Source organism: Carcharodon carcharias, chromosome 10 (genome assembly GCF_017639515.1).
Source record: "Carcharodon carcharias isolate sCarCar2 chromosome 10, sCarCar2.pri, whole genome shotgun sequence".
NCBI lineage: Eukaryota > Metazoa > Chordata > Chondrichthyes > Lamniformes > Lamnidae > Carcharodon > Carcharodon carcharias.
The window spans coordinates 130,672,455-130,699,282 of NC_054476.1; the positions used below are offsets into that span (position 1 = coordinate 130,672,455).

At 41.4% G+C, this 26,828-nt stretch overlaps 1 protein-coding gene across 1 annotated transcript in view; it reads left to right on the forward strand.

Moving 5' to 3' along the window:
* Nucleotides 1-669: 669 nt before the first annotated feature.
* The window catches only part of baz1b (bromodomain adjacent to zinc finger domain, 1B), a 93,596-nt gene continuing 67,437 nt past the window's right edge, over nucleotides 670-26,828 (forward strand). Inside the window, exons 1-6 of the mRNA XM_041197558.1 lie at nucleotides 670-999; nucleotides 7,922-8,038; nucleotides 14,137-14,281; nucleotides 14,965-15,169; nucleotides 17,054-17,175; nucleotides 19,776-19,973. Coding sequence (XP_041053492.1) covers nucleotides 884-999; nucleotides 7,922-8,038; nucleotides 14,137-14,281; nucleotides 14,965-15,169; nucleotides 17,054-17,175; nucleotides 19,776-19,973 — 903 coding nt within the window. The 5' untranslated portion in view covers nucleotides 670-883. The remainder of the gene's footprint in view (nucleotides 1,000-7,921; nucleotides 8,039-14,136; nucleotides 14,282-14,964; nucleotides 15,170-17,053; nucleotides 17,176-19,775; nucleotides 19,974-26,828) is intronic.

Below are 26,828 nucleotides of genomic sequence, written 5' to 3' on the forward strand. Positions count from 1 at the left end.
AAATTACGTTCCCCATCATCCCAAAAGTTAAAAGTGGCAGGTTGAGTGAATGCTTATGGTGCAATCCATCGAGGCCTGCTGCTGCACTGTGCGTTAGATTCCTTGAAGTGATGAGGAAGGGCTTGGTTCATTCTTCCACATACACCCACAAACCTCGGAGCTTGTCTGCTGCTCCCCGTTACCCGCTTTATCTACAGCCTCGAACCACACTTGCTGTCTTGCTGGGCGTTGATTGATGGCTGGTGAAGCCAATCGTCTTCCAGATTCAGGCATCAATCAGGTTAAAATCCCGCCTCCAGTCTCTCCCATCCAATCGCTCAGCCAGCAAGTTAGGTTTCCTCGTTTCACTTTGTGCGTATGTTTTCATCAAAAAGACGATTTTTTTTTAAAATGCCAAAACTTGACAGGCGCCGCAACGTTTCTCCCTCAAATGCAAGTTGATGTATGAATTGCCCAAATTTAAAACGTTTTTTTTCATCACCGTTGAACCGACGGTCGTAACCTTTCACCTCAAAAATCACAAACCCGCGCTTGAAGCGAGCCCCGAGCCGCTGATGGACAGCGGCTTCCATTCAATCACAGGGCCGAGCGGGTTCAAACTGGATGGCGGGCTCCGGCCAGCAGCCAATAGGAGTGCGGGTTGGGCGGGTATTTCCTGCTGGCAGCTCGGGGCTGCGCGGTGGCGGGAGTTGTCGAGCCGCCGGTGAGAAGCGGAGCTGCGGCCCAATCCCGCCATTTTTGAACTCTCCAGCTGAAGCCGGAGTGCGAGGCTCGCGCTTTCCTCTTCGTTTTGGCCGGGGGCTGCCGGAACCGTTGAGAGGCGGACAGTCCTTGACCGGCATCCACACCCCCCCCTCCCCAGAGCCGGCCGGCCGGCTGGACCATGGCGCCGCTGCTGGGCAGGAAGCCATTCCCGCTGGTGAAGCCGCTCACAGATCTGTCGGCAGAGGAGACCATCTATGTGATCGAGCACAGCGGCGAGGGATTCCGGAGCAACGAGTATCCTTAAAGCCGAGCCAGGGACTATAGGCGATCGGGGCCCGGCCTTGGGCGAGAGACAGCGTCTCCCTAGGGACCGGGCCTAGGTTTGGGGCAGGAGCCGGCAATTTTCCTGCTGCCTGGGGAGGAGATGCTGTGGGGAAAGAGAGAGGAGCATGAGCGCCCTGTTGTCAAACTGTGTCAGCGCTGTCCTGATCCTCCCGAGTGAATCCAGTCAATGTTTCCAACTCCACAAGTTAGTCATTGTCAGGAGGCCCGATCGTGCCAGCCGGGGCCTACTCTCACAGCTTTACAGTGCAATCTTAAAGGAGACTGAATAAAGGGGCCGCCCGGGAGCCAGCGTTCAACCAGCTCACAAACTCAATGTGTGGTTGGCATGATGAGGTTCCATGTTTAGCTCCTTTCACTACTGGACCTACTCAGCAGCTGTCAAAAGACTGGTCCAGCGTTTCCCTGTGTATTTCTGATGCTGCTTGCTGCAGCATCAGCCTTTTTGTTTGGGGAGTGAATGGTTTAAGTAATATTTCTGCAATTTGTTGCCCAGATTGATTTTTTAATTACCCTGGATTTGTGCTAAATCAATTAACTTCATACAGAAACGAAAATTGCAAGTGTTGGATATCTGGACTATAAGCTGAAAATGCTGGAAGTACACAGCAGGCCAGTCAGCATCTGGAACCAGAGGGGTCTGATAACGGATCCCCGTCTGAAGTGTTAACCGACCTATTCCCTTTATAAGATGCTATAGACCTGCTTTGTGCTTTGCTATTAGCCAGAGTTAAATGTTCCACTGTATCTTTCCAATAAGGACACTACAGTCTTATGTGGAGCATTTAGGAACAATATTTTAATATTACAACTTTTTCGTATTAAAGTGATTTGGAAAATGAATTGGTACAAGAATGCCATGAAGCCGTTAGAAAGATCTAGGAGTTTCTTAAGTAGTTTACAGACTTTTTCTTTGCTTTGCGTAGTGTCTTGTATTCTGATCTGGTGTTTTGTTTCTACTTGTGATATGTCTTAAACCACAGGAGTGCTATCTTTTCATTAATGTGACCTTTTATACTTGGCTTGCTGAAGGCACAGTTCAGGCATTTGATTCTGAATACTTTAAAAAGATGCATGAAGAATTTAAGGAGTGTAAGTAGAAAGTAAATTGAATTTCTCCAAGTAGTGTATGTTTCAGTTGCACCAAAAAGACTTCATAAATTTGTTTTTCGTTCCTTAGCTTGTTGCTATACATGTGCCTACCCAGTTTACCCCTCTAGTGGCTCAGGTCTACATATAGGTTTGAACCACATGTCATATGGAACATGTTAAGATTGCATATAAGTTTGGCACATTGGAATAAAGTAACTTCTGTGGTACTAGCACGGCTATTTAAATGTGTTGGTAAAGATTTATAAGAGAGGAAAGAACTTTATATAGAATAAAACTTACACTTTTAGTGTTGTTACAGGAGTTTGTATAACCTATCTAATTATAGTTTAATATCTTAGTTTGGAATTTGTGGACTTTAGAACGCACTCTACTTTGATCAATAGCATACTGCTTTCATTGAGGTCTGTAAGGAAAGTATTGCAGCGTTCCTAATATATCCTTCCAGTTCAGTCTTTTAACTTGGGTAAGGTGTTGAACTATGACCTGTCAGCTCCCTGGTCATCAAGATGCTTTGGGTGCAGCATTTCATGTTATAGAGCCTTAAAAAAAGTTTTAAAAATTTACTATCGTAAGGTTGTTTTATTTGGTCAGTGCTTGATTAGAAGTGGCATTGGTAAGTGTGTATTTGAATAACTCCTTCAACTAGGAGTTGTTGGGTGGCAGGGACTGGAGTGCAGAGAAACTTGGTTGCTGTCTGTTCTTGTGGATGAATAATATTTTACTGATGCTTTAACTAAAGAGCTTATATCAAACCTGGAAGAAGATCTTTGTTTGATCAGACCTCATTGCCTGTCAGTAAATCTTTACTTGCAGCACAGTGAGTGGTGTTGGAAGGATTTGAAAAATTGAGAAAACTTCATTTATGTTTTTAAAGAAGGGGGTGGACTCACTAATTATGGTCATAGGATCCTCCTTGCCCCCTGACCTCCATTCAAGTTTGACACTGCTGAGAAAGGAGTTATTGAAGTATTTACTTCTGGAGCAGCATATAAACCAGCTGAGATTTATTGCACTAGATTCAAAATGCAATACATTGCAACTTGCTTGGCATTGTCTAAGTCTCAAGAATTAGTCCAAACTTTGAAAACATAGAGTACCTCCTGAGGTCTTGTGGATAAACAAGATCGTCCTAGGTGCATTCCCAATTTGTGTTGAATTACTGAATTCAGCTTGGACAACAGTTGGTTATGGCCAACCTTAGTGTCCCTGAGCTAGGAGAGGGTGAGCCAGACTTCTCCAATACTGATTGTGAACAAGTGATCTTCATTGGAAAAGTGTAGGTGAGCACAAGACTGCGATGATCTCCGTAGTCTAATTGGTTGTGGATGCTGCTGCTGATGATTTGCTTTATAACTGACAGATAATATACGATGGAGGTTTCTCAGGGCAATGCAGAGATGGCCATGTCTCTTCAGTGCTGACAAAGTCCCAATGTAGGTTGCACTTATGCCTAGAGATGATGTGAGTGAGCAGCTTTTGAATGAACATGATCAATCCAGTCACCTGTGAACACAGTAAGAAGGGATTCCGTAGATTTTATACCTTACTCTAAATGTTGTTACAGAATTGTTTTTTATAATATAACTATCTCCACCAAGAAGTCATGCTGCACTTTTTTCTCTTGACTTGAATCCACTGTCAGATTTTTGACAACTGGAAATTGGTGTCTGCTTGGAAATTCTGTTCATATTTTTAAAAGAAATCCTACATTTATCTCTAAAACCTTTTGTGTAATAATAGTCTCCTTGAGGATTGGCCCCCCCAGTCCGGGCAACATGTCACAACACCTATTTAATGTATTAGTACCAGTAGGCTGCAGTAAGAACTGTATTTAAACAAATACAGTAAAAAGAGTATCACCGTACTTTATTTTCCTCTAATCAAATTTCCTCCTTTCCCCATCTTTACTAAAGATGGCATTCCTTATTGTGGTATGATTTGCGCATCATTTGCTCTCTGATACCTCACTGACGTGGTCGTGGGGATAGTGCTGGGGCACCAGAACTCAGCCCAAACATTTTCATTGGGGTTGCTGGGCATTGATCAACAGGAAACTGACAATGATCTCAAAAGAATTGTATTTGAAACAATACTGTGAGATTCACATCTAGGGTAGTGCTCTCAATTTATCACTTCTGGTTGCTCTGCCATTACCACTACCAGTTACCTACAGCTGAAATGTTCTTTTCATGCAATCCAAGTCTGGAACCTGTAATTGTACTGCTGGATATTTTTCGTTGTGCAAAATTTCATCTGTTTAAAATCATAGTGCCAACACACTTCAGTGATGAAATCTTTTGGTCCCCTTTAGATGCTAGATCATTGTTAACTTCTGTATGTGTTAATTGTAACTTTAAGGATACCAGTGTTCTGTCAAAGTGGTGTCAGTGCTTGAGTGTGTTTTTACTTAGAATTGCTACAAGGTGGGTGAAAGTCACATCACTTTCACCAGACATATTTAGTATATTGGTACCCATTAAGCTTTAAGAACAAAAACTATACCTAAACCATGGGTTATATAATTGATTCAGTACTTCAATTGCAGTGGCCAGAAACATCAATTATTAGTATTTCATCTATATATTCTAAAGCTCCTAAAACTGAGAGAATGACAGCATTTAGAATCTTAGAAAGTTTACAGCACAGAAAGAGGCCTATTGTGTCTGTGCCAGCCAAAAAACGAGCCACCCAGCCTAATCCCACTTTCCAGCATTTGCTCTGTAGCCCTGCAGGTTATGGCACTTGAGGTGCATATCCAGCCATGTATTAAATGAGTTGAGGGTTTCTGCCCTACCACCCTTTCAAGCAGTGAATTCCAGACTCTCTCAAACCTCTGGATGAAAAAATCTTTCCTCTAATGTTTCTACCAATCACTTTAAATCTAAACCTCTTAATCACTGACCTCTCTCCTAAAGTAAATAGGCCCATCTCAACTACTGTATCCAAGCCCCTCACAATTTTATACATCTCAATTAAATCTCCCTTCAGCCTCCTCTGTTCCAAGGAGAACAACCCCAGCCTATCCAATCTTTCCTCACAGCTGCAATTTTCCAGCCCTGGCAATATCCCCCTAAATCTCTGCATGAAATTGCCCTGTGTGTTTTTCATTGTGCATATTGCATTTTATTAAAACTCGAATGGCAGCTTTGCAGATTGCCATAATAATGATCGTGAATTTTTTTGAAGTATTAACTTCCTAGATTTTCTCTCTACCTTTCCATTCCTGTCTCAAGGTGTTATTCTGTAGGTGGGCATTAACATGTTCCTGGAAATTTTGTGTGGCCTAGAGAAGCATAAAAATAACTATCTTGTCTTCTTATGCTGCTAGACTTGTCTATGATGCCATTCTTGGGCTGCATTCATGGAATGACTATCATAATTGGGTGAGGTACTGATGCTACAACTGTCATCCAGGGGTTTGAGGGATGGGGGATGCACTTCGAACAACCACTTTTAGATATATGGTTTCAACTTGAATTTGTTCTGTACTGTTAAAATAAAGTCCAGTCTAAGCTCAGAACATTACCTCATTTTTGATTAGGCATTTTTCAACAATTTCAGATCATAATCACTGCTTCTACCTTTCAGACAACAGGTGCTGGTAATGGTTCTGCTGTTGCCATTTACAGCTCTTCTAGATCCCATCTTTTATTTCTTTACCTTTGTCACTACTGCCAACGTGTCTTGTACCATCATCTCTTTTATCATTTGATCACCCCTGACTATTACAAGTATTTCCCTGCCTCTGAATGTCATATCTCTAACCTTCAGTTCTGACTCAAGGCTATTGACTGGGATGTTAACTCTGTTTCTCTCTCTCTACATATGCTGCCTTCCTTGCTTGAGTATTTTCTCTCTTTTAGATTTCCAGCATCAGCAGTATTCTGCTTTTGAGTGTGCCATGTTGTCTCTGGCACACAGCACTGCAGTTCCAAAGAAACTAATGGTATTTTGATTTGAAGTAGTGAAGATAAATGATCCTGCTGTACCTTAGAGAAACTTGCAACTTTCACATGCTGTATTAAGCAGGTGCTTTACAGGAATTTGGAAGACACTGAGCAGGAAGTGAGCTCGGTAACTTGGGTTGTTATTTATAATAATGCTATTCAAAGACCTGGCAAAATGTAAAGAGAAGGAGAGATAATTTATTTAGCCATACCAGCCAATGTTTGCAATTCCAGTGTATGTGCTCTGCAATAGCAATGATAACCAGGAATGTTGAAACTACAACTTGTGGGTTGAAACGACATCCAGATCCTGGCAACCTGGCCATCAAAGCCCAGGGAACTACACCCTGTCTATCACGTTTCAATCTTATGGACTTGGCATTATTACCTCATTGGTAGATAAATCCAAATTCAGTACCTTTAGATCTGCTATTAACGACCAATTGAGATAATTGCAGATTAATGTGAATATTGATCTAAACATTAGATGTGGCCACAAAAGCTCCATGATGCACAGTTTGGGAGCCCTCAAGGAAGAATGCTTGAATGTTCCTCGCTAAGTATAATGGAGCTTGTGTACCGGGGTAATGAAACATTGGGATTATAAAGGATTTCCATAGGCATCTCAGTTTCCAATCATTCAACTCCAATTACAAATGCAATATTGTGTGCTAATTATTAGAGATGGTGAGGAATTTGTATGGGACATAGTGGCAGCCCTGATATGATACAACACACTAACTGTAGTCCATCAGTGCACAGGGCTGCAGCACATACTAAAATAGTTTCATGTAAAAGTAATTCTGCAACAAAAAAGATTTGATTTTATCGTTATTCTGGAGAATGCCAGCAGAAATTGCAACCATTGGGCTATAAGTAATCTAGTCAGTTAAAGCCACCTTTTCTTAATGTGATTTTATGGTCAGAGTACATGATCATTGTTATCAGAAATGTTGTGTTTGGCATTGATGGGAATCCTCAGAAAATGTAGTTACTGGCTTCAGATCAGTATTTTTGGTCCCTGACATACTACTGACTAAGTTGCATTGACATCAGTGATAAAGGAGGTGTGTGTCTGTGCTTGCAAACTTTCACAAGCACCTCTGCCAGGCTGTGCAAAGGCATTCATATGACAAAATTGGGTAAGATCTACTCTTAAACCTCTTTCTAGCCTTTTTACAAATAGAGACAGCAGGCCAATAAACCCATGTACTGGTTCTTTGTAATAGTAGTTGGTATACTCACCTTGACTTGTTCCCCTGCCCTGTGAAGGGAGTCGGTTATCTTCCAGTTCTGAGGCAGTGGTTACAGCCAAAATAATAACTCATCTTTGCTCTTAAATCTAATGGACCCTTTGTTCAAGTTTTCTGTTCCCCCCATCTCCCAAGCACTTCAGCGTTTTTGTTTATTATTGCCACTGGAATATGTAGATGGCAGGTAAAAACAGGATCAAGCATTGCTATGTACTTCCACAGTTGAATGGCCTGCAAACATTCGCTTTCTGGCCTCACTTGACTGGCTGCTTGGATGAAAAGCTCGAAGGTTCTGGGGCACTGCACCCCACAGGAGTAGTACCTTCAGAAAAGCAGAAAAAATTGGGGGAGATTGAAGAAAAATATGAAAGAATTGAGTCAAAATGGAGACTGGCAATGTTGAGTGAATTAGAATGGGGAAAATGGATTCAGTAGTTGGATATAGGGAATCAAAGACCAAAGGTATGAAACAGTGCACGTGGCGCAATAAGTTTTTGCGTTTTAATTGGTTTTTGTGTAAAACCTGGATTTCTTTCTTCATTTTCCTGAGCTGATATTCAGAGAATATGAATCCCGATTGTCCAGATATGCAGAGCGAATCTGGACATGTAAAAGCACAGGCAGCAACCAACTCACTCACAAGGAGGCCTGGGAAGAGGAGCAAGAAGTAACAGAACTGTAAGTATATAGCATTGTTAATTACTAAGTACGTTTAATAAGTTGGTAGCAATTTGTTGCTGGGGTGAATTCCATAAAACTTTGCAAGCATTCAAGTGGAGGAGTATCTAAATGATGTAACACCCTTCTTCAAAGAACTGACTATATCCCACCAAATTAATGGCCACACTGTGGCCCATATTGATACAACATGCCAAACGTGTGCACCAGTTTCAGCTTTATAATGTCTGTTCAGGGGATAAATCCTATTAGTTGAATGATGGTAACATTAGTTTTCCAGACTGTACTAACATAGGGTTATGCGATATAGGCTTTTAACTAAAAGGAAAATACTTCAGGTGCTGGAATTCTGAAATAAAGACAGAAATTGCTGGACAAACTCAACAGGTCTGGCAGCATCTGTGGAGAGAAAAACAGAGTTAACATTTTGAGTCCAATATGACTCTTCTTCGGATTCTTGTATTGAACTCAAAATGTTAACTCTTTCTCTCGCCACAGATTCTGCCAGACCTGCTGAGCCTTTCCAGCATTTTCTGTTTTTATTAAAAGTTTTGTTAACTCTGCTCCCATTGCAAGACAGGTAGCGCCAGGCAGGATTCAGAGGTTCAAATGCATTTCATAATAGTTACAGAACCTATAGAACGTTCAATGTCTATCAGTTGGGTAGCTGTGTTGAGATGGGGTTAGGTAAAAGGAGACTGATTCTGAGATGCAATATTACTGAGCTTACGTGAAAGAATATTGGTTCAGAACTAGTGCTAGTTTGAGGGCTTTTACCCTGTGAGATGATATGCAAAAGTAATTGACACTTCACTATATTAGAGCTGCAGTAATATATATAAAACTGTTACTTCTTGCCTGACCAAGGAGAGAAAGAAACAGAATGTGAGCATATGCACACCTGTGTGGCTAGAGATACATTCCTGGCACATCTTTGAGGTCAGTTTCATTTCCCTGTTATTTAAAGTCTGTGTATGTTGACAACTTTAAGTACAGTTTATGCTGTATTGCAAGAAAGGGACATTACACTGCTTCCTTCTCTTTCCCATTCTTAGTACCCAAAATGTAGGAATTCTTTTCTTTCTTTCACTGACAACCTTCATAACTTTAAGCCAAGACTTGGTATCACTTAATCACTGATTTCTAATTCACCTCACCCTCTTTGAGACTCTTTTCAAGTTCCATATATCCTGCACTTGTAGGCCTTCAACCATCAGCTTGGTTTCTCAAATTTGAGAAAATTGGCACAGTGTCCTCCATAGAATTAATTGGTTGGATTCTAGATTTCAGCTGTTATAAATCTTAGAGATAACCACTTAAAATAGCTGTGTGCTATCCGACTGGGAACTTGTACCGATGTCGTCGTCTTTGTCGACTGTTAGTACAGGGACCTTTTAAACAAGTACTCCAGAGTGTGGAAAAATAGCTTGGATGAAATTGGTCAACAGCAGCGGACTAACCTCAGTGAAAGCTCCCATACCTTCATTTTCTATTCTAGAGGATGACAGTTGTCTCAGTTTTGTCTGGGATAACTGGCAATGAGTTGGGTAGAATGAGCCCAGGATTTCCAATTTTCCTATCCCAGTTTTTATTTAAAGCCCAGTGACTTCAGTTACAGGCAAGTTCGCCAAACAGAAAAGCTAGGCAACCAAACTAGTCCATTGGGAACTTCAAAACTACATCTGTGCAAACTGGAGATGTTAATATTCCTTTGAGAGTTAATTTTAACAATAATTTGCTGTTCCACTGGTTAAAACTATTACCTTTTTGGTCTGTTGTCTGATACTCAGCTTTATGCAGATCACAAAGTGCCATCTTTGATTTCTAATTTGGTTCAATTACCCAATTTCAGACAGGATTAAGGTTAGCATTCTATAATTGGCCTCGGTCCATGAAATGTATGGGTGTGGGGTAGAGGGGCTGAGATGAAAATCAGCCAAGATCTGACTGCCACCCAGAAACTATTTTATGGTAAATATGTATTTGAACAGATTAGCTTCTGTCATACACCCATGGGGCAGTAGTTTGTTGGTCTTGGCTGTCAAATGGGAAGGGTGGCATTTGGATAAGGTATTGGCAACCAGTAAAAGTGAAGCATCAGCATGATTTGTTCTGGTTGGTTTTCACTTTCGGAAGTGATTGAAAGCAGGCAATGTGGATCAACTCTGTTGTACACCCGGATCAATTTTCTCCACACTGAAATTAAAGGGATAGAAAATCTGGGAGCCAATCTGCCATGACCCATTTTCCACTTCTATCTTCAGCAGAGGGGAAATTTATGGTTAATAGTTTATATGCTTTATATTGAGAGGTGGCAGGAGAGAATGCTGCTTAAAAACAGCAGTAGTTATGGAGATGTGTGGAGGCAGTCGGATCTTGGCTGATTTTCATCTCGTCCCCTCTACCCCACACCCATATGTTTCATGGACTGAGGCCAATTATAGAATCCTAACCTAAGTCCACATTTTAAGTTGGGAATTGTGTCTGTAGGAAATAATATGTCTACTACTATGCTATCAAAATGCCATTTATTAGTCAATGTTAATTTGAGATCAGATTTCATAGCATGGGGGGGGTGGTTGGGGGGAATAAAACTTGGTTGACAGCAGGCTTATTTAGCATGCTGGTTTCAATGCTGTAAGCCAGTGCACCTTAATGTGTCAATTCAGTACTTATGGAATATTTCTTAATTCATCACTTGAAATTGCTTTTTTTGTAGGCAGGCAATTAGTAACGAGTACTTCACCTTATCAAGTAACTTAAAATATTCTCCTCAGACATAAAACCAGTTTGGAAGAATGACCTCTCTAATCCAGTTGTTTTGTAATTTGAGTGAACACATTGAGACGTTCCAACTGTCTAGCCTTTGGCCCTCCATTCACCAGAACATTTTGACAGCTACTGATGTACTCAACTACGCCCTAGCTTCCACCTTTGATGCCCCCATGTAACCATTACTTTCTCTCACCCTTACCATTCTCACCTGCCCCTCCAGTACAGCCCTCATCTCCACTCACTTAAGTCCAAGAGATGCAGACTCGAAAGGATATGGTGCACAATTGGTTTAGTTGTCCACTGACGTATCTGGCTGGACCACTTGAAATGCTCAGATCCTGATCTTGTCTGCTGAAACTGCTCATTAATCCTGGAATACAAAGATAACGCCAGCTTCTTTTCTGTACTGAAAGGTGTCTTCTTAAACCCTTTTCCCCTCTCCCTTCACCTTCACCTTGAACAACACGCAAGGAGCTCATGGATGTTTATCTAATCAGCTGCCTCTGTCATATCCTTCCCTTTCAGTAGCCAGCCTGGCCAAACTTACTTTAATGTTCATCCTTGCTCTAGCCCTGAATTTGCATCTTTCTCTAGCTTCTGTCCTATCTCCCCTCATGCCCTCTCTGAGCTCATGTTGTCCATGAGACCCATCCCCTGATCCCTTCAAGTGAGCGGAGATGAGGGCTGTACTTGAGGGGTGAGGGGGAATGGTCAGGATGAGAGAAAGTATTCCCACTAAACTGTTGATCCTCCAACTCCCGCTCCTGATCTCTGTGTTAGCTGATACTGTAAATGGTTCCCTCTCAGGCGTTGTCCCTCTCTCCTTTAAATCTGCTGTTGTCACCCTTCTCAAAAAACAAAACTTTAACCCAGTTGACTGCACCATCCTCCTCCAGCATTTCTCCATTCTTATCCAACTAGATGGGACTGCTCTCACCTGCTTCCATTTTCATCCATCTAACTGTAGCCAGAGAATTGCTAGCAATGGCTTCTCTTCCTGCTCCTGTACTATTACCTCTGCTGACCTTGGCATCGATCCTTGGCCCCCTCCTATTTCTCATCAATCTGTTGTCCCTTGGTGACATCATCTGAATTATGGCATTAGTTTTCAAATGTATGCTGATGACATCCAGCTCTACCTCACCATCACCTATCTCAACTAATCCACTGTTGCTAAATTATCATACCAGCACTGGATGAACAGAAATTTCCTCCAATTAAATATTGGGAAGACTGAAGACATTGGTTTCGGACCCCCTCTGTACCCTTGCGACTAACTCCATCCCTCTCCCTGGCAACAATTTGAGATTGAATCTGTTCGCAACCATAGTGTAACATTTGATTTTGAGATGAGCTTCTGACCTTGTGTCGTGCCACCTGGAAGACCGCCTGTTTCCACCTCTGTAACGTCATTTGACTTTGCCCCTGTCTCGGCTCATCTGCCACTGAAACCTCACCATGCTTTTGTTACCTCTAGACTCAACTATTCCAACCCACTGCTGGCTGATCTCCTACGTTCTAGCCTTCATAAACTTTAAATCATCTGAAACTCTGCTGTGTGTGTCTTAACTTGCAGCAGGTCCTATTCTCTATCAGCCTGTGCTTGCTGACCTTCATTGGCTCCCGGTCAAGCAACATCTAGATTTTTAAATTTTGCATCCTTGTTTTCAAATTCCTCTATCACCACGCCCTTCCCTATCTACATAATTTCCTCCGAGATATCTGCACTCGTCTAATTCTGGCCTGTTGTGCCTCTCTAATCAGAATGATTCCACCAATGGTGACTGTGCCTTTGGTTGCCTAGGCCCCAAGCTCTGAAGTTCTCTCCCTATGCCTCTCTGCCTCTTTACCTCACTTGCTTCCTTTAAGGCATTTCTTAAAACTTAGCACTTTGACCAAGTTTTTGGTCATCTGACCTAATCCCTCCGAATTGTGGCTCCGTGTCATATTTTGTTTTGTAATACCCCTGTGCAGAACCTTAAGATGTTACATTCCATTAAAGCTGCTATATAACCAACCATAAGAGGCAGGAAGAATCAGCCAGGGTTCCTGCTTCTGATTACTGTTCACTCACTGATCACTGTTGGAAAAGTGATTGTGTGTATGTGTGATGATAAGGATCAGATCGGGCTTTATGTGTTCCCCTTTACACCTAAATCCTAATTATAACACTGAGTGTTACTATCAAAATGATCGTATCTAGTGGCAGTTCATAAGGACTGGGGGAAGTTTTTGGTGCTGTCAAGTTGTGGAGGTGACTTAGAGTTTGCACCCTTGGTCTCAGTAAAAGCAACAGAGTCAGCCTGTATTAAAATGTGGCTTGTACAGTTGATTTCATGGCATTTGGAGGTTTTATTACAGCTGATGATATACTGTGGAATTCGGATGAAATGCACAAGGAAGTGGTAACCACTTGGCAGCAGTGCTCTTGAACTAGGCAGGAAGAATCAGCCTGGGTTCCTGCTTCTGATTGCTGTTCACTCACTAACCACTGTTGGAAAAGTGATTGTGTATGTACGAGAGTGATGGATAAGGATCAAATCAAGCTTTTTTTTAGGACGCCTTTCATGGTCAGATTTTTGACTGGACTTGTAAATGACGAGTAGTTAGTTGAATGTGATGCCAGTTCATTGTCATAGGACTGCATTCTTTCAAGAAAGGAGGAGAGGGGGTGGGCAAGAGGTTGGTTATGTTTTTTTAAAAAGGTGCGAAAGCAATTGATTTGCAATTTCTACTTGCAGGTTACTGAGCACTGTACTTCTACAGTTTGGCACCATCTACTGGCTCAGTGAAGTATCAACTGTGCAGTCATGGAGACTTCTTGCATAAAATAATGGAATGTTCATATAGAAAGGGAGAACACTTGACTCTGTCATGGTTAGAGTTTAGGGAAGAGAGATGTTCTTGTTCTCTAATGTGCCACTTTTCCTGTAGCAGCAAAGTTAGATGAGACTCAATTTGGGAAATCTTATTGTTGTGTTGTCGGGCATACATATGTAACTGGCCCTTGAGGATGTCGAGCAGACAAAAGCTGCAGTTGCCTGCTAAGTTTTCATTAGAAGCTCTTTCTCATCCCTATGTCCTCTTTCCACATGTTGAATTGAGTCTTTTCACTTTGTCCTACTCATCTCTAATTCCTCAAACTGAAATCCCTTATCACCATTTTTTTCTACAACTGACAGGCTTTTAAAACCAAAGCTTTGCACAATTTAATCACTCCTTTCTTTGGCTAAGTTTCTTTGAATCCTGTCTAAATTGCTGTTACTTGTTAATTTATAATTATGTAGCATTTTTACCTTGTTCTGCTTTGTTTCTCTTTGCAGGCTAAAGGAGGAGTATCCAGTGTGGTTTGAAAAGCCTGTGTTAGAACTAGTCCATCACAATACGTTGTCTTTGGACAAACTAGTTGACAAAACATGGATGGAGATCATGACCAAGTTTGCTATTGGAGAACATTGTGAATTCCAGGTTAGTCTTAGAAGAAGTTTTTATGAGCTTGAGAAATATTTCCATGATGGCCTAGTGTGTAACTATATTCCCTTATCCAAGCCATAAATTCCAAGTTTAATCCCTAGGCTTCGGTGCTTTTGCTGATATCCTAGATGGTCCCTGGACAAGTGGAGGAAATTTGAAGCAGGATCAAAGGTCTTGATGATTGTCCACTGCCTCATTGAAAATGGCACTTCATGGACGCCAGAGGTGGGCAGAATATTGCTTGGCATGCCAGCATCACTGTATAAACCTCCATGAAAAACAGCCATTTTGACATCGTGAAGCTGCACCTTGCCATGAGTCACTGCCTCCTATAGTATGTGAAGACAAATACTAGAATTCAGCAAATCAGACCTTGAAAACAATCTGGATCGTAGGATAACTAATATTAATTATACTGCAATATATTGGTGAAGGAAATTAACTCAATGGCAGAGATGATTATTGCTCTTCCATTTCTGGAACATGGGTTCAAATGCCATTGGATCGTCCTTTTCTAAAACAAATTGGTTATATTTGCATTTGATTGTCAGATATTAATGTTAATAATTCTGCTGTCAGCAGCAAAAAGGGATGTCTTCCTTTTATGACATGGATGTGTGTAAATATTGTAAATTTAAAAATTAGCTCAAATTAATGAATAACTTCTTTCCTGCTAGGTTGGAGAGAACAAAATCCTTCAAGTGGTGGTAGTAAAAGTCCATCCTCTGGAACCAAAGGAAGAAATATCTTCTGAGAAGAAAACTGATGGATCCTGTGACTCGCCTTCCAGTGACAAGGAGAACTCCAGTCAGGTGGCACACGAGAGCCTTGGTATGGAAGTCTGCAACAAAGTTGAGGAGACCAAGAGAGACAGCAATACTAGTATGTGTTCAATCACATCATGTATATATTTGAGTAGGAAAGCATACAGACGTGGTAGGGGGAGATTTGGTAGAATTTTTCCATTAACCTGGGAGCCCCAAGGATCTGTCCTGCCTCTCTCATTGTGTTTCTTTGTATAAATGATCTCCAGCACTTTATAAACCCTATCATGTTTTATCATTGATTCTATTTAACGTTCATGAATTTCCTTCAAGTTGCAAAGCCCAATCACAACCTCCAGGCCTCTGCCAATGACTTAATCGCTACACCTGAACCTTAATCGCTACACCTGAACCTTAATCGCTACACCTGAACCTTAATCGCTACACCTGAACCTCTCCTCCCAGTGGCTTTGAAAATCTTCTATCTTTGGAAAATTAAAAGAAACCAATTTCTCCATGTCAGCTGCAAGTCTATTAACTGCTACCTCTGCAGCCTCTGTTCTTGAACCATCAACTACATCCTTGGCCTCACCATCTCCCCTGATCTCAAATTGAATGCCCACATCTCTATTTTGAAGGCAGGTGCAAAGAAATTTTTTTCATGCCGAACCACTTATTTCCACAACAACCAGAAGCAAGTAGAGCATTGACATTTCTGAATTCATAGCTTTAAAAGTATGAAGTTGTATTGATTTAAAAAAAAATCCCATGTTTTATAAATAGTGTATGGTGTATTAAAGCAGAGGTAGTGCTGACCTGGTGCAAATTGTTAGTTTGTCCCTAGTTCAAAATATTATTCCTAGTTTTGGTTGCTTTTAGGAAGGATGTCATGAGCGTGCAGAAGAGATTTGCTACAATGATACTGGAGAAGAGGAGCCTTTTCTATGATAGAGAGTAGAGAAACTGGTACTTCTAATTCGAGCAAAGAACTTAATAGCGGTTCTCTAACTTATGGACTTTGAAGTAAATTGGGAAAAGTTTTTCCATTAACTAAGAATTCTGTTACCTGTAAGATCAGAAGGGTGAGCATGGGGGAATATTTTGCACAGATAGCTGTTGGGATGTGGGATGCCTTACCAGGATACATGGTGGTGAAAATAATCCACAGTAGCTTTTAAAAAGGAAGTGGATAAATAATTTCAGAAGATAAAAGTGAAAGGGCAGGAGGCTAGAACTAAGTTGGATAGATCTTTCAGAGATCCAGCAGAAACGGAATTTGTCTCTGATACTGCAAAATACAAGGAAAGATGGAGAAAGTTGCAGAGAACATTGGAGGGTGGGGGTGGATGTGGGATCTGTAGGGCAAACACTGAAGTATTCAGTTACTTTTTGTTAAATTGTTAATTTTGGGTGTTTTAGCATAGTAATCTCTCATCTGAGAACCTTGGCTATTTTAATAATGTTTTTCAATGTTATGGGCACATGACCTGAAAATAAAACCAGTTGGCCCAGGAAGATGGAAGATTTCCTGAATCTGCCAAAGTCTGTGCTACATTTGAACTTCATTCTTTCAGTCATCAACTAGATTTTGTGTTTCGCAATTAGGGCTGAAATATGAACCTTTTGATTTTTAAAGCTTGGTGCTTTGGGATTAGCCTCCAGTGGGAATGGTGCTGATTTATGCTTCTGCTTTAAGACACATTTGCCATACAAAATCATGGAGCTGTTCACTTGCAGGTGTAGGCAGCAGTTGATAAAAGGTATGGGCAGATAAAAATTGTCATTGTCATTCCATTCCAGGCAGCATGGTAGAACCCTACAAATGGGACTATGTAATGCCTTTAAAGCTTTTGGACCAGCTTCCCGTTTTGTTCAGTTTGATTTGGCTTGTTGCATGTAGTAATGCAAGTGGCTGCATTATCACCAGAATCTTGTCTGCACCGAGACAATTGAACAGTCAGAGTTGCAAAATAAATAATGACAGCAATGTTATGCTTATCAGGTGACCGAGCTCGTCGATCTCCACGCAAGTTGCCTACAAGCCTCAAGAAGGAAGAGAAGAAATGGGTTCATCCGAAATTTCTGCCCTACAAATATGATGTGAAGCTGCAAGAAGAGGACAAAGTGAGGAAAAAAACTAACTTTTCAATTTAGCTTCTTAGATTGACCCAAGCTCTGTGATCAGTTAGAGTTTTTTCCATATTTAGTTTGACTAATTTATACCCAACAGTGATTACAGGCAAATGAAACGACACCTATCAGCTAGGGAGTTTCCTTACCCAATGCATAGGGTATTACAGCTGTATGAGATAGGCTAGATGGACCAACTGTTCTTTTCCTGTCGTTATGTTTTCATATGTTATTGAAGTCAGTTTATTTTGGATAACAGCAGCTTGTAGTCAGTATGTAGTGTCTCTTTGAAGAATATTGATGCCAGCATTATAACTATCCTGAGTGAATTACTGCGTATGTGCTAGTTTTATTTAATTTTTTTAGGAGGGATGGAATGAGGAAACGTGGGGCATTTTATGCTCATCAAGGTCTGAGGTACTAAAACCATGAATGGAATAATTTTCTGTTCAGCACCTTCGCAGCAGCATTGAACATTCCTGAATCAATAATAGAGTTAGCTGCAAAGTAAAGTTCCCATTACTCTATTTCAAAAATGGATTTTAATTCTAGCCTCAGAAGAGCATCTCCTATTGCAATAGTGCACAATTTTTTGTCTTCTAAACTGGCCCTTATTCAGAGTGAGATTTTGCAGTTAGAGGCAGCTTTGTGTTTAGGTCCAGTCCTGCTAAGAACTCAATTGTCACTGCCTTATTTCATGTTCAACCTCTCATTTCTATTTTTTTTAGACAAAAAAGACTACACAATGAAACAGTGAAGGGTAGGGTTAGGGGATGGTGTAAAGAAACAGGACAGTTTCCAAAATGTAGATGCGTGTGGTATTGGCAACATGATGGAGATTGACAGAAAATTGGTCTGAGACTAGCAAGGTTCATAGGCCCTTCTGCACTGTGTGCACATGGTGTGGGATACTTCACAGGCTGATCTGTATGATAATGTGATTTGGGGCAGACCAACCTTAGAGTGCCATTACTTGATAAATTCAAACCTTTTAAAATTGTAACCTTTTGAACTCACATCGTTCCTTCTTTGCTTTTTCATCCATTCTCGATGGTATCTGCTTTATAGCCTTAATCCCTTCCATATCCCCTCCATGCTGGGTCTGACTTCTGATCTGTTGGAGCTATTTTCTTTGTTACTATTTGTGTAGTATTTGTTGGTTGCTAGCTCTTGCCACCTTGTCCTGAAAATCTGGTATTGTCTGATGGCTGGCACTTTCTTTACACCACTGGCTACATCCTAGGAGAATGTACTCACTAGCATTTTTCATGAACTTGAATCTTTGTGGTTGTAATTATCAATGAGTAAGCTAAATGTGAAATGCAGAATAACCATTTGGGGTGCTCATGGGATTGCTTGCTGTTTTAAAGCTAAATGGCACCTCTCACTCAAAAAGGCTAAGTGTCAGAAGGTGAATTTACACAATGGTCAGCTGCCGTGACCCCCAGCCCCTACCCCCAGAACTTTTTCTAAGCAGCTAATCTTCATGTGAGTTAGAATTTGAAAGTGTAAGGTATCATGCTAACCATGATCATGAAACCTAGACAGACTAGTTTTTTTTTGTGTGGGAGGTAATGGGTTCCTTTCAGGAGTTAGCCCATTGCTAACTGCTTCCTACACACCAGCCCTGTCCACCACTACCCGAATCTATCTAGAGCACACCGAGGTGATGGAGCATTCGAAGTGATGTATTCGGTGAGATCAAGTTTGGCCCAGGCCGAAGCTGAATTCCTCATCTGCATGGTCTAAGCTTGATTATTCCAGTGCTCTTTTGACCAGCCTGCAATCTTTCATTGCCTATAGCTTGAACTCATCTAAAACTCTGCTGCCTGTATCCTAATTTGCACACAATCTTGTTCACCCATCAACCTCGCGCTTGACATTGGCTCCATGTCTGTAAATGACTCTTATTTTAAGCTCTGAGGAAGAGTCATAAAGACTCTAAACGTTAACTCTGTTTCTCTCTCCACAGATGCTGCCAGACCTGCTGAGTTTTTCCAGCATTTTCTTTTTTTATTTCTAGTATAATCACTCACCCTTGTTTTTAAATCTTTCCAGAACCTCGATCTTCCCCATTTCTTGAACTTCCTTCAGCTCTCTGAGATCTCTGCATCCCTTTAATTCTGCTGTCTTGTGCACTCCTGATTTGAATTGCTCCATCATTGATAGCCATGCTTCAACTGCCTGGGTCCTAAGTTCTGGAATCCCTTCGCTAAACTTCTTGGCTTCCCTACTCCACTCTCTGCCTTTAAGACGCTTCTCAAAACCTACAGCTTGTTTTTGACCGCCTGTCCTAATGTCTCTTTGTATGCTGTAGTGTCAAATTTTGCTTGGTACATTCCTGTGATTTGCCTTGCACTGTTTTACTATATTAAAGGTACTATATAATTGCAGGTTGTTGTTATACAGTTCAACACACCAGGCTGATTTGATAAAGTAGCTTACTTTGTTTGGTTAGTTCAGTTTGCTGATTCCAGGATTGTTCTGATGCAAATCCTCTGTAAAATGTTCTACTCAGTGTGGTTTGTAGAATATGTAGACTTAAATTTAAAATTTCATTTTTACTAAAGGGGGCCCTTTTCTTGTTAACTTAGATAATTAGTAACGTACCGGTTGAAAGTCTCATCCGCTCGGAGCGGCCGCCAAACAAGGAAATCCTGCGCTATTTTATCAGGCACAACTCGATGCGAATGGGGATGGGAGAAAATGCACCCTGGGTGGTGGAAGATGCACTTGTACAGAAATATTCGCTGCCCAGTAAATTCAGTGACTTTCTGCTCTCTCCATACAAGGTAACTATATTGAATTTCTGAAAAGTAATTGGGTGAATTTTGTACTTGGACTAAAGAGTCTGTTACGAGAAGTGTTAGTTTTGTACGTTTTGGTATGTTCGGATGTGACACAGCTAAATACGTAGTAAATCTCTTTCTACTCTTTTTCCCAACAAAGTACCTTAGCTTCACCTTCCTTGAAGGGCATTCATTGGAGCAATCGTCAGCAACAGTATGATGTCTTTCCGTTTCACAATTCGCCCTTGTAGCTTTGAGTGAGATTTAGAGTCCAGTTAGTGGATGTTCAGTGCTGTGGACTCTTGTATACCGGGAGACTCCCTTTAGGTTGATCACTTTTACAGTCAGCAGAGAAGTGAGGCTTCATCTCCTTGATCTGAGCGGGATATGATTCCAGGTACTGAAGGTTACAAAAGGCCCATTGTTATGCAGTCCTATTTGGAGATCCCTAAATGTGTTCGCTCAGTAAATTTGTCCAGTGAGTGAGTCATACAAATGTGAAAGATCTGTGGTACGATCCACACTTTGTGCTGTGCTTGCTGATTTCATCCTAGGGTCTTAAAAGATGTGGCTAGTGAGATATCTGATGCATTGGCTTTGATTTTCCGAAACTTTCTACATTCGAGAAAGATCTCATTAAATTAGAAGATAGCAAATATAACTCCATTATTCAAAAAGGGAGGGAGGCAGAAAGCGGGAAACTGCAGGCCAGCTACCTTAACATCGGTCATAGGGAAAATGTTAGAAGCTATAGCAGGGCACTTGGATAAGCTCAAGGCAATCAGGCAGAGTCAACATGGTTTGGTGAAAGGGAAATCATGTTTAACCAACTTATTGGAGTTCTTTGAGGAAGTAACATGTGCTGTGGATTAAGGGGAACCGGTGGATGTACTATACTTATATTTCCAGAAGGCATTTGATTAAGTACCACATCAAAGGTTATTGCGGAAAATAAAGGCTTATAGTATAGGGGGTAACATATTGACATGGATAGAAGATTGGCTGGCTAACAGGAAGCAGAGAGTAGGCATAAATGGGTCTTTTTCAGATTGGCAAGATGTGATGAGAAATGTGCCACAGTGATCAGTGCTGGGACTTGACTGTTTGCAATGCACATAAATGACTTAGATGAAGGGATGGATGCGATGATTGCCAAATTTACTGATGACACAAAGATAGGCAGGATAGTAACCTGTGAAGAGGGCAGGCAGTGACTAGTGGGGTATCACAGGGATCGGTGCTGGGACCGCAGCTATTCACAATATATATTAATGATTTAGATGAGGGAACTAAATGTAATATCTCCACATTTGCAGATGACACAAAGCTAGGTGGGAAGGTGAGCTGTGAGGAGGATGCAGAGATGTTTCAGTGTGATTTGGACAAGCTGAGTGAGTGGGCAAATGCATGGCAGATGCAGTATAATGTGGATAAATGTGAGGTTATCCACTTTGGTAGCAAAAACAGGAAGGCAAATTATTATCTGAATGGCTATAAATTGAGAGGAGAATGTGCAACGAGACCTGGGTGTCCTCGTACACCAGTCGCTGAAGGTAAGCATGCAGGTGCAGCTGGCGGTAAAGAAGGCAAATGGTACGTTGGCCTTCATAGTAAGAGTATTCATGTACAGGACCAGGGATATCTTGCTGCAATTATACAGGGACTTGGTGAGACCACACCTGGAATATTGTGTGCAGTTTTGATCTTCTTATCTGAGGAAGGATGTTCTTGCTATAGAGGGAGTGCAGTGAAGGTTTACCAGACTGATTCCTGGGATGGCGGGACTGACATATGAGGAGAGATTGAATCAGTTAGGATTATATTCGCTGCAATTCAGAAGAATGAAGAGGGATCTCACAGAAACCTATAAAATTCTAACAGGACTGGACAGGGTAGATGCAGGAAGGATGTTCACAATGCTGGGGGAATCCAGAACCAGGGGTCATAGCCTGAGGATATGGGGTAGACAATTTAGGACTGAGATGAGGAGAAATTTCTTCACCCAGAGAGTGGTGAGCCTGTGGAATTCGCTACCACAGAAAGTAGTTGTGGCCAAAACATTGTGTGTTTTCAAGAAGGAGTTAGATATAGCTCTTGGGGTGAAAGTGATCAAAGGATATGGGGAGAAAGTGGGAGCAGGCTATTGAGTTGGATGATCAGCCATGATCATAATGAATGGCGGAACAGGCTCGAAGGGCCGAATGGCATACTCCTGCTCTTATATTCCATGTTTCTATAAGAGGCTACAAAAAGATATAGATAGGTTAAGTAAGTGGGCAAAGTTCTGGCAAATTGAGTATAATGTGGGAAAATGTGAAATTGTCCAGTTTGGCAGGAAGAACAAAAGAGAGGCATTTTATCTAAATGATGAGAGATTGCAGAACTCTGAGATTCAGAGGGACCTGAGTGTCTTAGTGCATGAATCACAAAAGGTAGGTATAGCAAGGAATTAGGAAAGCTAATAGAATGTTATCATTTATTGCAAGAGGAATTGAATACAAAGGTAGGGAGTTAGGCTTCAGTTATACAGAGCACTTGTGAGGCTTTTAAGGAAGGATGTAACTGCATTGGAAGTAATTCAGAGAAGGGTTTACCACACTAATACCTGGAATGGACGGGTTGTCTTATGAGGAAAGCTTGAACAGGCTAGGCTTGTGTCCACTGGAGTCTAGAACAGTAAGAGGCAACTTGATTGAAAGATCCTGAGGGGACTTGACAGGGTGGATTTGGAGAGGAAGTTTTCTCTTGTCAGAGAATCTAGAACTAGAGGTCACTCATTAAAAATAAGGGGTTGCCCATTTAAAATGCAGATGAGGCGAAATCTTTTCTCTGAGGGTTGTGAGTCTCTGGAACACTCTACCTGAAAAGCAGAAACTTTTTAAGAATACTTTTAAAGCAGAGGTGGATAGATCCTTGGTAAGCAAAGGGTGATAGATTATCAGGGGTAGACAGGAGGCAGATTTGAAGATGCCATCAGATTAGCCATGATGTTATTAAATGGTGGGTCAGGCTCAAGGGGCCGAATAGCCTGCTCCTTGTTCGTATATTCAGTTGGAGTGCTATGGCTTGTCTTATTCCTGGGTTAGGCAAGAGAAAATGAGCTGAGTGTTCCCCCTTCTGATTGCAACCTAGTGATATTCTTCTGAATAGGCAGATCTGGACATCAAATAAGAACAGAATTGCTCTCTGCTTGAGGTGTGGAGCAGTGGAATTATGGTTTGTAAGCAGTTTCTTTCATTAGGCACGTTCCAATCTGAATTCAGCTTCACAAAGGGGTTGGATTTTCCTTTGAGCAAGAGTAGGATAAGTTGTGTTACGTTCGCCTCAAAACATCAATCTTGATTTCACTGAACTTGCAAACTACCGCCCCATCTCCAACCTCCCTTCCCTCTCCCAAGTCCTTCAATGTGTTGTCTTTTCCCAAATCCATGCCCACATTTCCCAAAACTCTTGGAATCCTTCCAATTGGGTTTCTGCCCCTGCCATTGTATTGAAACAGCTATTATCAGAGTCAGAAATTACATCCTTTGCAAAGAAGATAAACTAGCCCTCCTAGTCCTTCTCGACCTGTCTGCAGCCCTTGACACGGTTGACCACACCACCATCCACCAACAACCCTCCACTGTCGTCCAGCTGAGTGGGACTGCTCTCAACTGTTTCCATTCTTGTCTATTTAATTGTAGCCAGACTATTACCTCCCATGGCTTCTCTTCCTGTTCCTGCGCTGTTACCTCTGGTGTCCCCCAAGGATCGATCCTTGGCCCTCTCCTATTTCTCATCTAGATGCTGCCCCTCAAAACATCATTCAAAGGCACAGCATTAGTTTGCATGTGTACGCGGATGACACCCAGCTCTACCTCACCACTTACTCTCTCAACTCTTTGACTGTTGTTAAATTGTCAAACTGCTTATTGTCATTGAGTAAATTAAATGAAATTGCTAGTTAAACATTAAAGCCATTGTTTTTGTTACCCGTGTCCAATTGCGTACTCTATTGACTCCATCTCTTTCCCTACAACAGTCTGAGACTAAACCAGTCTTTTTGCTTGGTGTCATATTTGACTGAGATGCGCTTCGGACCACTTATTCACATCATCACTAAGTCCACCTATTTCTACCTCCGAAACTTTGCCGTTGTCTCAGCTCATTTGCTGAAACCCTCTGTGCATGCAGTCCTCCATTGGGTCCTGGTCAAGCAATGTCTTGATTTTAAAATTTTCATTTTGTTGTCAAATCCCTCAATGATCCTGTTTATCTTTGTCTTATGAATATCCTCCAGTCCCACAACCCTTTGAGATATTTGTGATCATCTAATTCTGGCCTCTTGTGCATCCCTGATTTTAATTGCTCCAGCATTGGTTACTGTGCCTTCAGTTGCCTATGACCCAAGCTGTGGCATTTCCTTCCTACATCTCTTCACCTGCCTACCTCGCTTTCTGCCTTCAAGGCACTCCTTAAAACCTACCCCTTTGACCTTTGGCCATCTGACCTAATATCTCCTAATGTGGCTCAGTTTCATAATTTGTTTTACAATGCATCTGTGAAGCTCCTTGGGACATTTTTTTTATGTTAAAGGCACTATGTAAAGATAAAACGCTGTTGCATTCACCTGCATAAAATGATATTGTCAGTACATTGGAGTGTTTCTGTCTATGCTGTTAATTAGAGATCAGTGCTGAGTACTCATGCATGGAATGAAAACCAAACTGAATGGCATCCAAGCATCTATAAATAGCTTCACAGTGAAATTTGCATTAGATATGCATGTCGTGTCCTAATAGCTTTAAATTCTACACCTGGAATTCCTCTGCACAACTGCAAGTTTAAACTTATCAGTGATGCTTGGTCAAATGCCATGAAGTAGTAGGCATCAAGTTTATGTTCAAAATGCCATAAAAGACTTGAATATAATATGGCTTTCATGGATACCGTGTGTTAGAGGTGGTTGTAGAGATTTGGGGCAACCATGTTGAGTTTCCTAAACTTGAAATGTAATTATTACTTTGTTGTCAAATGTGCATGAAAATGTCTCGCTCAACATATTTGGTGTTTGCTAGTATTCTTTAATCTGCCAATATGTCCTCTTGAAGGTGATGGCATAGAGTTCCTTTTGCAATAAGTATCCACCTGTACCATTCCCAAGTACCCACTCTTCATTTGTGTATCGACAATTAATATTGACTGATTGTTTGATGGAAGAATTTTTGCATTAAACTTCATCCTGGCAGTGTTGTATTTGCAGGTGAACTTTTCAGCAAAGGTCATTGGATAGCAATCAGGAACAGGAGCCCTTGGTCCCTGTTACTTAATCTGGGGTACTGAGACCATGTGCAATGCCCTACCTTCTGTGACTAAAATCAGCTCTTCATAGACTCTGAATCAAAGTGGAGAGCCTCTGGGCTGTACTATTTCCGTTAGGCGCTAGTTATGCTGGTTAAGCCATTTGTTTTTAATCACCAGGTGGAGGTGAGCGCAAGCGGGTGGGGAGAGGTTTCTTTTTCTATGCTTGGATTGAGGTATTGAAATTTTGCAATCACCGATCTCTCAGACTGATCCCAGCACAGCAGTAGTTGGGATGTTAATGTGAATTTCTTGATAATTAATGCAGCCTCCTAAATGGACTGAAGATGATGAGGTAAGCTGCTACGTCAGCTTGATCTGCATGAGTCATTGTGCTATTAATGGTGGCTGTGTGTCTGTTCAGAGTTTGGCTGTCACCTTTAACTGTTTACCTGTTTAATTTGCCGCTGTCCTCTAATAGATGCTTATCCTTGCCCCAACCCTTCAAGAGTTAATGATGTGTGCCAATGATTATTTTTGAAGCCTGTGTTGCTTTTAAAGTCTATTGGAAAAATAGTAAGACCTTTTTAACAAGCTAACCCACTGATGTTCCCACTCAAAGAAAATATGTGAGCTTAATGTATCTGTGTATTTAATTATTCTCAGTATTTTCAATGAACATAACTTTTTTTTGAATAGAAAAAAAAATGACTTTCTGGTATTCGTGCTCTAAAATGTTTCAGATAGTTGAAGGAAAGTTTATTAGCAGAGTTGAAGTTGAAGGATAGCTTGTTACCAGAGGTGAAGTTTTCTCCAGCCTCAAGTAACAAGCAATACTAAAAGCTCTTTTCACAACTTTTCCACTTTTGTGATATAATTACAGAAATTAGCATAGAAAGGGAGGAGGTTCTAAGTGGTCTGGCAGGCTTAAAAGTAGATAAATCTCCAGGCCTGGATGAAATATATCCCAGGCTGTTGAGTGAGACAAGGGAGGAGATAGCAGGGGCACTGACAATAATTTTCAATACCTCTCTGGCCACAGGAGAGGTGCCAGAGGACAGCCAATGTAGTACAGTTATTCAAGAAGGGGGGAAGGGATAAACCAGGGAATTTCAGATCAGTCAGTCTAACCTCAGTGGTGGGGAAACTATTGGAAGCAATTCTGAGGGACAGAATTAATCTACACTTAGAGAGGCAGGGATTAATCAAGGACAGTCAGCATGGTTTTGTTCAGGGGAAGTCATGTCTGACCAATTTGATTGAATTTTTCGAAGAGGTGACCAGGTGTGTGGATGAGTGCAATGCATTTGACATAGTCTACTTGGGTTTCAGCAAGGCTTTTGATAAGGCCCCGCATGGGAGACTGATAACAAAGGTAAGAGCCCATGGGATCCAAGGCAATTTGGCAGATTGGATCCAGAATTGGCTGAGTAGCAGGAAGCAGAGGGTGATGGTCGAGGGGTGTTTTTGTGTCTGGATGGCTGGGTCCAGTGGGGTTCCACAGGGATCACTGTTGGGTCCCTTGCTGTTTGTGGTATATATAAATGATTTAGACTTGAATGTAGGAGGGTTGATCAG